Source organism: Cladophialophora psammophila (genome assembly GCF_000585535.1).
Source record: "Cladophialophora psammophila CBS 110553 chromosome Unknown aczJe-supercont1.8, whole genome shotgun sequence".
Classification (NCBI taxonomy): Eukaryota; Fungi; Ascomycota; class Eurotiomycetes; order Chaetothyriales; family Herpotrichiellaceae; genus Cladophialophora; species Cladophialophora psammophila.
In genome coordinates, this window is record NW_006912929.1 from 1,430,448 (window position 1) to 1,446,456 (window position 16,009).

A 16,009-nucleotide genomic window follows, 5' to 3' on the forward strand; every position below is an offset into this window, starting at 1 on the left:
ACGTACAACTCCCACACACACTCAAACCTCACGTAACAATGGTCAAACCAACCTCATGCTGCGGCCGCAGCGACGAATGCGTCTGCGCCCAGAAGGCTACCTGCTCGTGCGGCAAAACATCCGCCATGCACTGCACCTGCGAGAAGAAGGATCAGGAGAACGCTCTGCAAGGACCCAGATGCTCATGCAGTATGTTTTTACCCCGTTTCGTTGTCTCCTCTTCTGTGTTTCTTTCAGCATCAAATATTTCCCCTCCATCTACCCTATGTGTGAAGCACAATTGCCAAAACAAAAAGCCCCCTTAACTAACCTCCCATTTTTTGGCTACAGGAGCCCGTCCCGCCGGCCAATGTACCTGCGACCGCGCCGCCACTGAGAACGCGCCTCCCACGGGCGCCACGTGCGCGTGTGGCCAGCGGAGTTCAGGAAGTTGCACATGCGAAAAGGCAGCCGATGGTGGACTACTTCCCACGGAGACGGATTTCACGACCAAAGCATAGTTAGCACGCCTCCCGCGTCTATCACTTGGCATTGATGGGAAATGTACAAAAACGAGTCGGAGAGATGGGGGAAACGAGTCATATGCTTTACTGTTCGGATGGATGACACTTTCTTCCCTGTACTTTTTGTGGGCAATGGTTAAAATACAACTTCGAGGTCTTTGATGAGAAGGGGGAAGAGGATCAGCAGGATGACTGAGGGAGGTGCTGGGGCTGGGGCTAGTCATTAACCGGGGCGTTCTCGATTATTGTCCTCTTTGGGTGGTGGAACATGAATACACACAAATGCAAGACATGATATCATTACAGGGCCCATCGTCGGACTACCGCCCAAACAGAGATCATCTTCTTGACTTATTGCACCGCCACTTTTTCCCACTTTCTCTTTGGACCCCACGACCCTCTCCAAGCTCGTGGTCAGCCGTCGAGAGGAAATACAGAAATCCGAAACATGAGGATGCGCGGGAGAGCTCTCTGACAGCTACCAACCATGGTGACAAGGAAGGGCTGGACTTAAAATAGTTGGCTGCCTTCTTGCTCTCGCGGGTGTGACCAACCCCGCAAGTAAACACCAAGATGCCGGGTCTCAGCCTCAACCTGCGACAGTGAGCTCCTCCCGCAGGACCACATGTTGAGATTTTCTGTCACCTCACGACGGCGCCAAGATGATGCTACCATTCGCGATCTAAACTGCACAACCTCCCAGCTTAATAGGCCACCTACCCACAACGCGGAGCCACTCTCTTCCGGTGCTGGATATATCAACTTCGACAATATTAGTCTGGCCTCCAGAAAAAAAAAAGGGTTCAGCACGATGGCGATACGAAATCACCAATGATGCCCACTGTACCCATCAGCGTCAAACTTGAGGTCACCAAAGTCTTGCCAAAGAAAGTCGGCGTCCCAAGTCGGCGTCCCAAGTCGGCGTCCCAAGCACGCTCCGTTTCTGAGCCGTGAGCCGGGGGATCATTGTAGACTAAGATCACAAGGACTACAAGCCACAGGGACCTGGGATGACGTTGCAGGCTAATCAAGGGGTTGTTAGAGTATCACACCGGTCTGCGATTCATCGGAACAAGGCTACGGTGACTATACGCGACGATGCCACCGGAAGGGGACCTGGATTTGCCCATCGGACTTGGTTGAATCCGGATGAGACCCGTGCAAGGCGGCGCCCACCCTGTCTGGACGAAGACTCTCGCCGTATGGCCATGGTTAAAGGCTTTGCAACTCAGCCAGCCCTCTCGCGGCCAAAGATCATTAAATTTGGGCGTGGTGCACATGGTCAAAACGTGCTGGCCATCGCGAGCGAGCGCATGCCAGAAATTGAGTCAAACGCTTAAGTCGGTAAATGCAGCCAAGTTTAGTTCAATGGTAATTTGTTTCAGATTCCCTGTCACAGGATAGGAAGACACTTCCCCCCCCCCCCCGATCCTCGTCGGACCATATTCAATTTGTTCCCCCGAGCCTCCTTGATGAGTAAATCCGCCTCATCTTATCGGTTGCTTCAGAGTCGAGCAATATTCAGGTTCGCTCTCGAGTATCCCTCAGCTTCGCGGCCACGAGATCTGAGACCCAATTCCCGAATGATGATGTCGGCCGCTTTCTCGCCGACTAGCAAAGCAGTGTTGTTCGTGTTTGCACCCACGTTCTCAGGTACGATGCTCAGATCCGCCAGCTTCAGACCCTGAATACCATACACACCCAAGGTAGCATCCACAACGCCCTTTTGTTCTCTCGGCGCCATCTTGCACGTCCCCAAAGAGTGCCACGTGGTCGTCACGATCTTTCTGACGTTTTCTTCAATGGCCTTGTCGTCCTCGGGTGTGTACTCGATGCGTTTCGCGTTGTCGGCGACGGGGCCATCCGCCTTCTCGACCACGGCGGCCTTGGAGCCTGGAGGGAAACGAGGGTGGTCTGCCGCTAGCTCGCCGCGGAAGATGTTCATGCGACGGAAGATCTCGCGCTGGGTCTTGTACGCCCAGATATGCTTCTTGACGTCGATCTCGTTGGCATCTTTCAAATAGCCGACGTCGAAGTCAATCGGGTCGGATATTTTCGGTCCTGTGATGTGGATGTGGCCGCGCGAATAGGGATATGCCGTCCAGTTCGCAATGGAAACATACTCGGAGTTATCCGGTAAGGTAGAATGATCACCAAAGAAGCTGGGTCTCTGTCAGTATAACACCTATGGTGGAAGCGGGATACTTGGTCTTACCTCAAGTACATGGCAATGATCATCAGGGGTCTGTCAGGCGCATTCTTAAAGTCTCGATCCCAGGCTCTCTTGAACTCGGGTCCGAGGGCTTCAACCTCAGCCTCGGTGGGACGGAACTTGCCCGAAGCATCCATCGAGTTCCAGCCCAGTTGCTTATTGTTCTTCCTGATCTCTTCCTGGACATTCAATCGGCCGTCGGCAAAGGCGTTGATGGTCTCGTTTGGCGTGAGGCTTGTTCGATAGGTGTATAGCGTTAGGTGGTGATCCTGGTAATCGTTCCCCACACCAGGCAGGTCCTCAACAACTGGGACTCCGGCGCGCTTGAGAATCTTTGGGTCACCGATTCCGGAGCGCTCGAGAATTTGTGGCGTAGCATTCGCGCCGGCAGAGACGACCACCAACTTCGAGGCGCGAGCAGTAAGGAGGGCTTTTCCACGAGCAGCAGCTTGGAATTTGGGATTCGGCCTGTACTCGACCCCGACGGCTCGCTTTTTATCATCGAGGAGAACCCTCACAACTTGGTTCTCCGTCAGGACATGTAGATTTGGATAATGCCCGCTCTGCAGCTTTGGATGAAGGAACCTGTGGGCAGCATCCTGACGTCGTCCGTCTGGGCCAACGTAGCGCAGCCAGCGCTCGGTGGCGTTGTTATTGTCGAGATTCTGCAAATCCTTCAGTTCGGGGTAGCCAATTTTGACGGCGGCTTCGATAAATTCGTTCTCGGCACGAGTGGCCCGGAATGTGCCGCTAGAGACGTTAATGGGGCCACTATAGCCATGCGCCTCCCTTTCACCCCGGCCATGATAAGTTTCAAACTGGTTAGATGGTTAGATAGGTCGGGCTTAGAAAGAGATAGGACAGAGACCACCCTTACCTTCTTCAGGAATGGCAACAGCTCCTTAGAAGACCATCCTGGCGTCTTCCATGATTCAAGGTCAGATCGCTGAGCCCGAGTGTATACCATCCAGTTTATCGATGACCCGCCACCAAGAGTACCGCCGCTGGGGACAACGGGCTCCCGGTCCGCAAGCTGTGGTGCCCTATTCCCCTTCCAGAAGAGTGTGTATTGGCTGTTGTGGTCAAGGTTCAGTGGGAAGAGGGCGGGCTGGACGACTTGGGGCACGTTGTAATTGTTCAGGCCCTGCTCAATAACAAGGATTGACAAGTTTGGATCTGCTTCGGCGAGCCGAGAAGCGACCACGCACCCAGCCGTGCCTCCTATGCAAAGTCGTCAGTGAGGGTAACGTGGTGGAAGGGAAGGACTTGCCTCCGGCCACAATCACGTCCACCTCTTGGAGCTCCTCGGGCAGCTCCGTAAACAAGCCCATGATGAGAGAAAGCCCAGGGTTTTTGCGTTACACTGTGAGACTGCGTAAAGTAACTTGACTACCACAGGATACAGTGACTGGCGTTGCTGCTAACGCGATTCACAGAGTGCAGCTGTCACAGAAAGTTCCCAACCGTATATATAAGCGGACACCCGGTCAGCTTTGTCCGTCGAGAGCAAATTTCTTGAGCTCCTCCTCTCTCTCTACCCCGCCCATAAGGGGAATGATCCCCGGTGAGGAGAAAGGGCATGCGGATCAGCTTGGGAGGAGACTGTGACACCAAGCGAATGATCTTCACGAATGACCATATTGCTCAGCTCTTACCGCCCGTTGAAACAGGGATCAACGAGCAGAGCCTTGGAGAGGAGAAAGGCCACGCAACGGGTCTCGACCCCGCCTCTCATGAGGCTACCGGCTGTACTCCGTGTCGCCGTCTTTTGATTGTGCATATGATCTTAAGCGGGTTTCCGGTGGAAAGAAGGAGCAGGCAAAGCAGAGAGGTCAACCGGGTCATCAGGATATGAGGTTTGGTCAGTAGCCTTTGTCGATCTTCCCCGCATTCTTGACTTCGGTATCTTTTCAACTTCTCCGCAGCCCCAGGCCAAGGAATTCGTACGGCGAGTTGATAGCTTGTTGCCAATCAGCGAAACCCTGAACTGACATTCTTTTATGAGTAGCTAGGTACTAGGGCGGCGAACTGCCAAGAACTGATATCACAGAGGCTTGGCTGAAGATCCTCAAGAAGCTGAAATTGTCCTCTTACTCTTGCTAATGTCGCTTCCAGTCGCGCTGGCGAAGGCTGTCCCAGTTCCCCGCCCGTTGCGGCTTTTCGGGGCCCCAGATGATGTTTTCGGGTGAGAGGGCAAAGTAAGCTAAGCTGAGTTGTCGCTGAGTTGTCCCGAGCTGCAGCTGGGCGGGTACGAGTGAGCCTGATGCCGGCAATGAGCGGAGAATCCGGGGGCAGGTAGCCCAAAGGCGGGAAACTGAACATGGTAGGGCCGACAAACCCGAACATTCCCTTCCTGATCCCCAAAATGGAGAAAGGAACTGATAGAGCCATCGTTGCTGCTGTCAACTGGGCTGCAGTCTTGGACAAGCAAACGATGATTGAGCATATTGGTGAATCGCAGGGAATCCAATGTGATGACAATGTGATGATGACGTTGACATATAGTTTTTTAAGGTTTGAGCTTTCCCCCAATCCTGCCCCTACCCACCAGCAACTGTCCACTCAGATGCCCAGCACGCCGCCTCTCCCGGCGCGCCAAGACGGACGACACACCTCTGTCTGAAAAAGCAGAGTGCACCACATATCCAGCCAGCCAGGAGCAAAACTTGGGGGGAATGCTGTCAGACTACGGCAATTCTCAGCCCAGTCGGGGGCCGCAATTCGGCATCCGAACATACTAGTAATTATGGCTATATAAGTACTACTTTAAAAAGAGTAAGAAAGATAACGCGCCCTGTGCGCTTGTACCGATCGAATGCAAGAAACTGGTGCTTTTTGGCGTTGAACGCCGCACCTCTTCTACTCAGTTTGTCCTGGTTCTCGTCGCCGTCGTGGGGACCTTCGAGGTACCCAGCGATAAGCGTCTGCCAGTACGCATCGAAGAGTGGCTCGCCTGTGGCAGCGTAGGTCTTGCCAGTCAGTCGCGCACCGCAGAGTTTCTCCCACTCGCCAAAGACTGTGTCCTCGTAGTATAGCGAATCCAGAAGCTTCGTGTAGCTAGGTGAGTATTCCGTGACGCCGAACTCTGGGCGCATGGTGCTGCCTAGTTCACCGATGGTGTCCAAGATTTGTGCTTGAACACCGAGTTGTCCTCCTATAGCCGTAGAAGCACCTGCAGTAGCCTCTGCAGAAGCCTTTGTCCAGGTAGAATCGCCGGCGGCGCGAAAGGCCGACTTTTCGAGGCCAAGAAACCGTCCACGAAGAGCGAATGGCGAACGGCGTTCGGTGCTAGACCAGTCAGGTACCCACGACGGCAAGCCATCCGGGGCACCAGGCTGTTCCCCAGGTATACCCGCGACGGTGATGACATCCAGATTCCCATGGGCATCCAATAAAGTTCGGGCTAAGTTTTCATACGCGGCGGCGATACTAAGGCTATAGTCAGGGCGCAAATTCAGCCCAGCAGGCCCGGCGTCTTTTGCCAGGCCGAGGAGTGAGTAGATTTTGTCTCTAGGATCAGTAGCCAGCCGCCAGCGATGAAGCACCAGCAAACTCAGCATTGACTCCCGCTTCTCCTTCTCCTCCCCCTTCCCCTCCCTCCCACCATCTTCCACACTGGTAACACTTTCGCGCGTCGACTCAATCGCCAGCGGAAACTCGGTACCCAAGGGCGCAACCAAGTGTGCGACACTAGCGTCCATGAGAAGTCCAAAAGCCTCCCATAAATGTATCCCAGGGCAGGCTGTCAGAGCCACAGTAGAGGAGCGCACACTGGGATAGAGCAACCTCCTGCAGGATCCAAGCGCGACGGAAGTATTCGTGGCTGGTCACCCATTCCATAGCCTCGAAGTGCTTTTTGTTCAGTGAGCGAAGCGACATTACCATTCGGACGACGGGTGGCGCGTCCAAGGGCACCTCGCTGTCTGCATAGGCGATCTGAGAGATAAAGTCGAAGAGCCGGACGTCGGGTTTGCGTTTGGGCTTCTCGGGTGGCAAGCCCAACCAGATCTGCACCCGTCGTGCTGAGCGGTAGATGTCGCCCATCAGCATCACTTGATCTCGCCGCTCGTCGAGGTCTGCTTGGTTGATGCAGATCGAATCCGCCCATAGGAGCTGCGAGCCGTACGGGTAGCGGAAGTTGCGCAAGGCTTCATTGAGGTTCGTAGTGATAGCTAGAGTGTTGCCTTCTGGGTTGCAAGTTATGGAGACCGGGTCAGAGGCGTCGCCCCAACAGTAGGATATGGCGCAGTATTCTGGATTGTCGTCTAGAGATGCATGGATGATGGTGCACTTGATAGGGTCGTTGTCGATACCCGGTTGAAGCTCGATCAGTCTGATGGACCTAGCACCAGGCTTGCCGGTTAGGGGTTGATATGCATACTTTGCCATGGTGAGTCCAAAGCAGGATGTTCATTATGTAGAATGCGATAGTTAAGATCCAGTAACCAAGGTGATGAGCCGGGCGTGATGAGCCAGTAGGATCAGAAACAGGCGCCAGGGGGAGCAGGGTTTCTGTCAGACGTTGCAGGGCTCGTACAAAAGTCTGGAGAGGACGCGGGCTCAGCAATCACTCTGTCTTGAATCTGATCTCATATATATACACGAATCGATGCTGTTCATAGCCCAAGGGGTAGGCAAGATGAAACAAGTCGAAACGAAGGGGTATGAGAGTCCAGCTCGAAAAGAAGAATGGTTGGCTGTCGGCGTTTGCCATCTTCCATCAATCATATGCTCTATGAACCAAAATCTGACAGTTTCAGCAAGCTCTTGTCGCAGCTGGCGCCTGGTCTCTGATTAGTTGGCTCGCCCCAGGGTGTAGCGAACGAAGGCGAGAAACAGGAGCATTGGATAGACAAAGAGGATGATGTTCTTGAGAAGGCTGTACTGTGCTCAGGTTTGTGTGTTCTGAGAGTTGTTATGTTGGTTGTTCGCGGTTGTTTTTGCGTGAGCTCTGTCGAAGAGAAGGATGAACCGTGCGCTTGTGACTGACAGAAATGCCAAGAGATGTAAAGACTGTCGAGATTAGTTCTCGGCCGCAGGCCTCTCTATACACACACATCCACGTATGGAGAGCATTCACAATCAAAAACACCAAATGGATATATCTTCCTCAACATTAGAATTACGCCCTTTGTGCATGTTCCATCTCATCAGCGGCATATAGGACGGGCAGACCGTTTCGAACTCGGTTTTTTTTTTTTTTTTGGATCGACAACGGTGACAGTGTGAGGGCCCCGATATTTCGCTGGGCTCTTAAATTTATGAGGTCTTCGATTTTGGATGGTGAGGTTGTGAATGAGATATAAGGTGTTGGTATCCAAGCCCCGTGATCAATGTGGATGGTCAACGAATCCTTCCGAGGTGTAATGGTATTAAGGCGTGACTTCATACAACTATCCTCATCTAGTTGGCTTCCTGAGCAATGGCCCCAGAGTCTAGGAAATGGCTTATCGAAGATCTGGAAGTAATGCGTCCGCCATGCATTTCAGTCCTCTTCCTTTTCGAACACAGTCGTTGAAACGGGATTTAGAAGGCATGAAACATTGTCATGTTGAACGGAGACTCCTTCCTCCCTTGTTGAGGTGGCCTTCGGCGGCGACCGTTGGTCCGAGCGGACTCTGTTTATTGATGCTAATCAGTCCTCGCACAACCCGACATTTGGCGTTGAGCTCGAAGACGGTACGAGACTTCGACTACAGGATATGGTGTATGAACTGCAGCATGCGAAACTCACAGTCGCGAAAGAGGATGAGGAGAGCTCGCCATGGAGAAAGGGAAAGAACAATGATTTGCCTCCTGGATATCTGCAGCAGTGTAATGCATCCTCACCAGGACTTACACCTATTCTGACTGTGGAGGGCTTCAGAGCCAATGTGAATATCGAATTTCCGGATCCCGGGATCATGATCTGCAGCAACCGTGGTGATCCCTCTATACTCACGATAGACTCGAGGGTTCCAGAAAGCACAAGGAAGAAGATGTACAATAATGGTAGTTCGGAGCTCTCACTTCACATGGACAACTCCCTCTGGGATCTCAAGATATTGAGAGCGGGCAGCAGATTTGAGCTGATGTTGTTATGCAAGAAGACCGGGATCCAACATAGTTTTGAGACGAATGGGTGGTTGCTCATACTGAGTGCGCCACAGAAAGACGGACGGGTGATGAGCAAGAGAGTTGCGCTGCTAAGGAGCTTGAGTAGGAAAGGTATGGGGTGGCCGCTGGAGCAAGGAGAGTGAAGAATGGTGCAAGGTCCCAGGCTGATCACGATTCACGTTCGACAATATTGATCATCTATGTCTTCTTTTGTGCAACACTCTGACAGCCTCCCGCACCGTCCACATGTATCCTTCCACAGGGACGGCCGTCCACTGTGTCTGGATTTCGGCGTGATATACAGGAGAGAATTCAAGGAATGCTCTGCTAGTAGCCATTGGAAATTTGGAAGCAGTGCGACCACCCCGTCCAGTCGCATTCTGAAGAGATGTACCCAGAGTTCCCATCCAAAATCTCCTTTTCATAGGCCATATGCCAATATTCGGCGTCTTTAGATTGTAGAGCCTCTTGATAGGCAGGGTCGGCGGCTAGTAAGGTGATTTCCTGGCATTCAGTGTCACGACCATCATCGCCAGAAATGGACGGCGTCGGCAGGGTATGTACTCCTGTCTGTCACCGTTAAGATGGCAGCCTCACCCTCCTCCTCTTTATCTCCCTCTTCGTCACTATCATCCTTATCTTCGATATCCTCGCATACGGACTAGATCGAGTCTAGCGGGGGGGGGAGAAGGGGGGGAGGGTGTGAAATGTACCGAGACGCTAGTCATTACGGCTATAAAAGCAGCCTCCCAGGGCCGCATAGATTGAGCTAGTTTCAATCCACTCTGATGTCTCATTCCACAATGTCAACGCCACACGCAGGACTGCGTCCTATATCCCACTGAAACCGGAGCAAGTCCCAAAAATGCTTCGCTGGCGGCGGTGCGAGTGTCGAGGAATGTGGCCGACAGTGCACTTCCGAATTGAGAAGATCTCACTCCTCCAACTGTGGCTGAAGGCGCTAGCCCCAGCCTTGCCGCTGCCCCTTTGGCGGAGGCAGTGCATCTTCTCTCTTGTCACAGCGTTCCACGTGAGTCACAAACATCACTTGTGAATACAAACGAGCAACTGTAGTTGGTGAGCCACCTTTTAAGAAGATCTTCCTTCACTTCCCCATGGATTTTCATATCAACTTTTCAGTGAAGAGAGTCTACAAGAACCTCTGAGACGCGCAGCATCGCGCCACGTTGTCTAGAAAACAGATATTACCTCTTCGTTACTGCTTTCTGCTGTGCATATCTGCTACATATGTCAAGATGGGCGGCTCCGTTTTCACTGCCGATGGCCTGTACACGCCACGTATGCCCCCCAAAGTCTACGAGTCGGTCCTCTCCCGCACCCAGGAGCTCCTCAGGGCACACTTCAAGCTCGTCGGTCATGCTCTCGAAGCACCTGCCAAGACGTCCCACGGCGATATCGATATCATTGTGGCAGAGCCGATGGATCGAACAGTGACTTCTGAGCATCGAATCGGGGATTTTCTGGCGAAGCTGCTCGGGGCGGAAAAGTGGAAGCAAATGGCCGGGAATTCGACGTGTAGTCTTGCGCTGAGATGGCCCCAGGAATTTGAAGACCAAGTTGTATCGGAGGGTGACATGAGCAGAGGTTCACACGACGGTGAACTTGGGGAAGGAGAATCGGATGAGCATCATTCCGATCAAGAGGAGAGACCGGACACCCCCGTGAAAGACAATGCCAATCCCAGCCAAACCGCTCCGGATCGAACTGCTAACTCTTCCACCACCATTTACCCTCCCACGTCCTCATCCGTATCCACGCCTCCTAATAGTTCGACCCCGAAGCATATCCAATTGGACATCAACATCGCGCCTACGCCCGCCTACTTCCACTGGCACATGTTCTTGCGAGCGCACGGTGACTTCTGGCAAATGCTTGGGATGATCGTCCGTCGCTTCGGCCTTACCCCTGCCTCCAAAGGACTCTGTCTGCGGATAGCAGAAGTCGAAAAGCATAACAAGGAACAAGCACGGGTCCTGATGACCAGCGATCCGGATACAGTCTTGGACTATTTGGGTTTGGATAAAGAAAGGTATTGGCGGATGTTTGGGGGTCTGGACGAGATGATGGACTATGTGTCAAGTTGTAGGTTTCATGATCCGGGTCGCTGGAGAGATCGGACCAAACCTGTCGAGGAAGGAGAAGAGGCGGAAACCACAGAAGGTCCCGTTACAGGCCGTGCGCTTCTGAAGGCAAATGACCGTCAGCGCGTTGCCAAACGACCGGTTTTCGCGTACTGGTTTGAAACCTACCTTCCTGCTCACATCGACGACCCACCGGGCAAATCTGCGTTCCTGACTCGAGAAGACGTCATCGGGGACGCAAAGGAGTTCTTTGGTGCCGATTTTGCAAACAGATTTGAAGAGAGGAAGAAGAAAATGGTCCGTCAGATCGAGGTGGATAAGCTATGGGCTCAGATCAGGAAGAACCTGCCGATAGAAGGTACTGAGATCGGGTATGTCATGAAAGGGATGAAGAGAGAGATTGTAGGAAAGCGTGAAGAGCATCCGCTGGGGCACGAGAGGCTCGAAGGAATAGATGAGGTCGGAATGGCATACCAAGCCGGCAGATTTGACGAGGTCTTGGAATGGGCGACGGCTAACTGGAGCGAGGTAGGACAAAGACAGAAGAAGCTGGAGCAAGAAAACAGCCGGGTCCATCTCTTGGAGAAGGTCAAGCGCGATGGGCAGCAGGGGAAGGGGAGGAAGAAGGTAACGCAGAAAGAAGTGGCTGCTGGATAGAGTCAAGGGAACGCACCATTAACCCTAGCGAATTGGCGTTGAAAACTGGTGCTGCCGTCCCTCCCAAGTACAGGTACAGTATGTTAGGCCCAGCGGCGATATGAAAAATCGCATGAATCAATTTCAAGTGTTTGGGTATCTTTTGGACTCTCATCACCATCTAGTGGACTTAGACGACCTCATGCAACGGATCCTCCTCACCCACATCAGCGCCAAGTTCCTCCGCCTCCTCAGCTCCATAGCCACCTTGACTGTCCGCCTCCATCTGGACGTTACCCTGTCCTCCCGACGCCTTGACCTTTGCCTGGGTCATTTCATAAACATATTGACCGAGGTGCTCCACTCCTTCCATTTCTGACGTATTTTCCACCTCGTCCTCAAGTAAGCGAGCAGAGGGGAACATCTCCCCGGTGGTGACAACTAACTTGGTCGGTCTCTGTAGTAAGATGTCCATAGCAGGCTTCATCTCAAAGCAGCTTGCGAACAGCTCCTTCCTGCCGAGGATGTACAATCCAAGCCTTGCACGCGACAGCGCGACCGTTAATCTCCTGATGTCTCTGAGATATCCCACTGAGCGGGTCCTCGTCATGCTGACGATGACGTAGTCATTCTGCTCACCTTGGTACTTGTCGACCGTCGTCACTGTCCTCGGCATGCCGAAGAGCGAGTTGTTTTTACACCTGTGCTCCAGCACGTCACGGATCAACGCCCTCTGGCCAGAATATGTCGCGAGGATCGAGATGCTGCGTGACGGATAGCCCAGGAGGCGCATGTACTGGTACAACGCTACAGCGTACTCAGCCTCGCCGAGATTTTGGATGAAATGAGGCGTGGGTTCACGCTCACCAGTCCCTTGGTAGTCGGGGACATCGATGAATTGGTATTCGTAGCGGAAGCCAGCATTTGCGCGTGAAAATTCCAGCTGCGAGACGAGATGAGGCAAGTTTCCCAGGCTGTTGTAGCGCCATTTAAAGAGGCTGGCGATTGAAGGGCGACAGCGGCCTTGTTGGTCGAGATGGATGGTCGGGACGCCTAGGCGGACGAGACGAAGAAAAAGGGACTGTTCGAAGTTGGCGTATTGGCGTAAAGCCAGGTTTTGGATAATGGGGGAATTCTGCAGATGATCTCCTATGAGGATGATTCGTTTCAAGGGCAGTTCGCCCGTCTTAGGGTCCGGCTCTTGCATCACGCATGGGATAAAGGTTTCAATTTCGGTGATTTGTGCTGCTTCTTCCATGATTAAAGTATCATAGTGAAAGCCCAGTTCAACTATTTCGGATCTCCTCATGGCGGCGTGCGTTGATGTCATGGCAATGATCCGTGCCTCGTTTACCAAGAGGTGATTCGCTTGGTCGCGGCCATTGCGCAGGATTTCAAAAGGCCGAATTGACTCTAGCTCCGAGAAGATTTTGTCCATATGATACTGACAGCCAGATGCGACCTCCCGCGCTTCTTCCATCGTGGCGTCGGGAGGAAACAGCGTTGCAACGGGGGCATTGCTAAAGTATTTGTAAAATGGGAATGCACTTAGTACAGCTTCGAGGGTGGCATCTTCTGCATTGACAGCATCCCAGAATCGTTGCCAAGCGGGTCTGATGAAGACCTGATTGAAATAATCTGCCGTCTCGCATGAAGCGCCGTGTGCACCTTCAGTGCCAATGGAAGCGGCAAGACGGCTGACTTCGAACAGATAAGATTGGCGATTTTCCAGGAAAGACTCAACTCGACCATATTTCCCGTACGACTCCTCCGTGTCAAGCCCTTCTTCTCCATGACCCAACCGTAACAGGTGGCGAGGGTCAATATCAAGTGCAATAATCTTTTGGAAAAGCTGATTGAGCGCTTGATTGCTATGAGCAACAAGCAAGATGCGTTGAGACGGAAAGTTGTGGTAGAGCAAGTTGATGGTTTGCGTTGCGACATCGGTCTTACCCGTTCCGGGGGGGCCAACCACGACAGTAAGACCAGGCTGCGTTCCCGATATGATGGCTTCCACTTGCTTCGGCGTGAAGCGGACCGAGTTCTTCCTAGGGATGTCCATCGCGTATGGTCCAGTGTTGCGGGGTTTGTAGGTCAGAACCTTGACAGTGGATGAGTCTTGCTCCATCTGATCGCGACGTCTCTTCTTCGGGTTTGTTGGGGGCTCATCTGAAGTGTTCGTGGCACGTTGAAGGACGTAAGGTGGATCGAGGGGAGCGGACTGACCAGCTCCAGTTTCGACAGTCTTCCCTAGGAAGCTGTCCAACAGGTGCTGCCAATCAAGGAATGTATCCAGGTAGTCTATGGAGTCAATCTGATTTGAAAGAGATGGGAATGAAGCAGTTAGTGGGTCACCATAACCCAGGTACACTTCTTGCAGCCATGATGGAAGCACAGTCCCTGAAGAGACCAGAGCTTGGATTGTCTCCAGAACAGGCTTGAAGTTGTTTTCCCGTCCTTGGCGGCGAGCGATAATATTCAGGGACGCGGTGTCCGACGCAACTCGGCCTGGCTTTAGTTTGTCGACACCGTAGGAACTTGCGTCCAAGTCAAGTAAGAGACGTCTCCGTCGAGGCCTTGAGGTATAGCCGTTTGTTTGTGTATCTCTGAGAGCTCGCCCATTATCGTCCAGGACTTGGACGACTTCAGCGGTTCTTAGACTGGTGAACATTCTTTGTTCACTTTGATTTCCGGAATGACCATTGGTAAGAAGTCGAGAATCGTCGGTGGCTTTCACTGCCAGTAGGAATACAACGTCATGGGGCTTGAGATTGTCCCATTCTCTTCTGATACCGTCCGTAAGGCGGCTGACATCCAAAATCACTTCCGCCCGTACGAAACTAGGCTTGACGTGACCAACTTTTGGAGGACCGACTTCAATGACTGCAGGCTCTCCAATCGGTAGAGCCATCTTCGAAAACCCTTCAAATACTATGCTGCTTCGGTCTCGCGCAACTTTCGGCTTCATCCGCTTCACAATGCTTTCCATGTCCTTCCTTATACCATAGTAAGCTTCGGCCTGGTAGAGCTGGAATGAACGCCACATGAAGTCGCTGAGGGTGAGATATTGCAGGTTCAATTTGGGAATTCCAAGCGGCCGAGAACCGTCATAATGCTCGATCCCCAGCAAGGCTGGGTCATATAGCGAGTCGGCTGTGGGTAGGACTGCCAAATGGCTCACAGCCTCACGGAAATCTCGAGGCCTGGAGAAGGATGTCAAGAGAGTCTCCATCATAATTGTACGGGTCGCAGCGATTCCGGCAGACGGAGGATAGCTAGTTCGGAGCCCAAGCTGTGTACATAGTTCCTGCAGTTCAGAGTCCGTCAACGCAGCAAAGTGAGACTCTAGCTCGCTTCTTTTGTCGATCGATCCAAAGTTTGACAGTGCAAGAACTTTCAGTTTGTCTTCAAGATGCCGGAGGGCCACTCGCTGCAGCCTCTCCAATGCCTGATAATGGGCTTTGCGCATAGCATCATGGTTTCCTTCAGTGCCTCCCAGTTCATCAATTGCAAAAGTCTGGAAATGTTCGAGAAGGATGGTCAAATCATGCAGAAGGACAGCATCTTCTCTTTCATACAGCTTTGATGTTCGAATTATGGGTATAATGTTGAGGTCTTTCAACAGAGGATTCGTGTATCGTCTGGTGGGTAATTGACTTGTCAGGTCGATCAGGAATTCAAGAAAGCGTTCACAGTAGACCATTTCCTGAGAGTGGGTCAACTTGGATGCGTTGAGCCTTGCGATGAAATCAATCGACATCGTATACAGCCATGCTCGATCAAACCGCAAACGAGTTTGAGTTTCTGCATCTGCCGCATCATATTTTCGCGCAGAGGCTCTCCATGCCTTTCTCCTTGCTGGATTTGCCTCCAACAGCCTCTCTCTTGTCCTGTCATCATGTATATTTTGCCATGTTGCAATTGACACAAGCGGTGCACACTCTTTGCGGACCTGATCATTTTCCAGAGACTGGAATGCGCCGAGCACGAAATGGAGGAGAGACAAGCGGGAAAATACAGAGAGCGAAGAGTCGAGGTTCAAGGAGAGTATTCGACGAAATAAGCCCGAAAACTCTGCTGGGCGATTGCTGAACAAGGACCAGTCGTGGAGACGAGCCCGTTGCTTCACGTTGAAGAAGACTGCAATGAGCAAGACATGGTGGTTGGAAGAGTCTGCCGAGAAGGTCGGCCAGAGAAATCTCTCGAGAATCTGGTACTTCTCAAGAATGGCGAGCGAGGTGCAGGGAAACGAGTCTTGTTCGAGAGGATCCCAAATTGCTGCCTTGATCACTTCTGGTTTGGCCTTTGCAGGTGTAATATTTTTGTCCCACCAGTGTTTTCTAGCCAGCTCTTCCCACGGATTGACACTAACTTCGCGTTGGATGCTGACATCGGCTTGCACATCGAGGGCTGGAGCCATCGCCGGCCGTAGTTGAAGTCCCATTTACCGTGAAAACATA

The 16,009-nt window shown here is 52.4% G+C and overlaps 5 protein-coding genes across 5 annotated transcripts; 2 read left to right on the plus strand and 3 right to left on the minus strand.

Annotated features, from left to right (window-relative positions):
* Positions 1–23: 23 nt before the first annotated feature.
* Positions 24–500, plus strand: A1O5_06156 (uncharacterized protein; the record flags this gene model as incomplete). Its single annotated transcript, XM_007746751.1, has 2 exons — positions 24–189; positions 331–500. The coding sequence occupies exons 1-2, from the start codon at positions 39–41 to the stop codon at positions 498–500; spliced, it is 321 nt and encodes a 106-aa protein (XP_007744941.1). The 5' UTR covers positions 24–38.
* Positions 501–2,007: 1,507 nt separating this feature from the next.
* Positions 2,008–4,046, minus strand: A1O5_06157 (uncharacterized protein; the record flags this gene model as incomplete). Its single annotated transcript, XM_007746752.1, has 4 exons — positions 2,008–2,665; positions 2,719–3,533; positions 3,593–3,859; positions 3,924–4,046. The coding sequence occupies 4 exons, from the start codon at positions 4,044–4,046 to the stop codon at positions 2,008–2,010; spliced, it is 1,863 nt and encodes a 620-aa protein (XP_007744942.1).
* A 1,419-nt stretch (positions 4,047–5,465) lies between these two features.
* Positions 5,466–7,104, minus strand: A1O5_06158 (uncharacterized protein; the record flags this gene model as incomplete). The annotated part of the gene is made up of 2 exons (XM_007746753.1): positions 5,466–6,457; positions 6,486–7,104. 2 exons carry the CDS (start codon positions 7,102–7,104, stop codon positions 5,466–5,468), a joined length of 1,611 nt encoding a protein of 536 aa, XP_007744943.1.
* Positions 7,105–10,067: 2,963 nt separating this feature from the next.
* On the plus strand, positions 10,068–11,570 carry A1O5_06159 (uncharacterized protein; the record flags this gene model as incomplete). Its single annotated transcript, XM_007746754.1, has 1 exon — positions 10,068–11,570. The coding sequence occupies one exon, from the start codon at positions 10,068–10,070 to the stop codon at positions 11,568–11,570; it is 1,503 nt and encodes a 500-aa protein (XP_007744944.1).
* Positions 11,571–11,739: 169 nt separating this feature from the next.
* Positions 11,740–15,969, minus strand: A1O5_06160 (uncharacterized protein; the record flags this gene model as incomplete). Its single annotated transcript, XM_007746755.1, has 1 exon — positions 11,740–15,969. One exon carries the CDS (start codon positions 15,967–15,969, stop codon positions 11,740–11,742), a length of 4,230 nt encoding a protein of 1,409 aa, XP_007744945.1.
* Between the last annotated feature and the right edge of the window lie 40 nt (positions 15,970–16,009).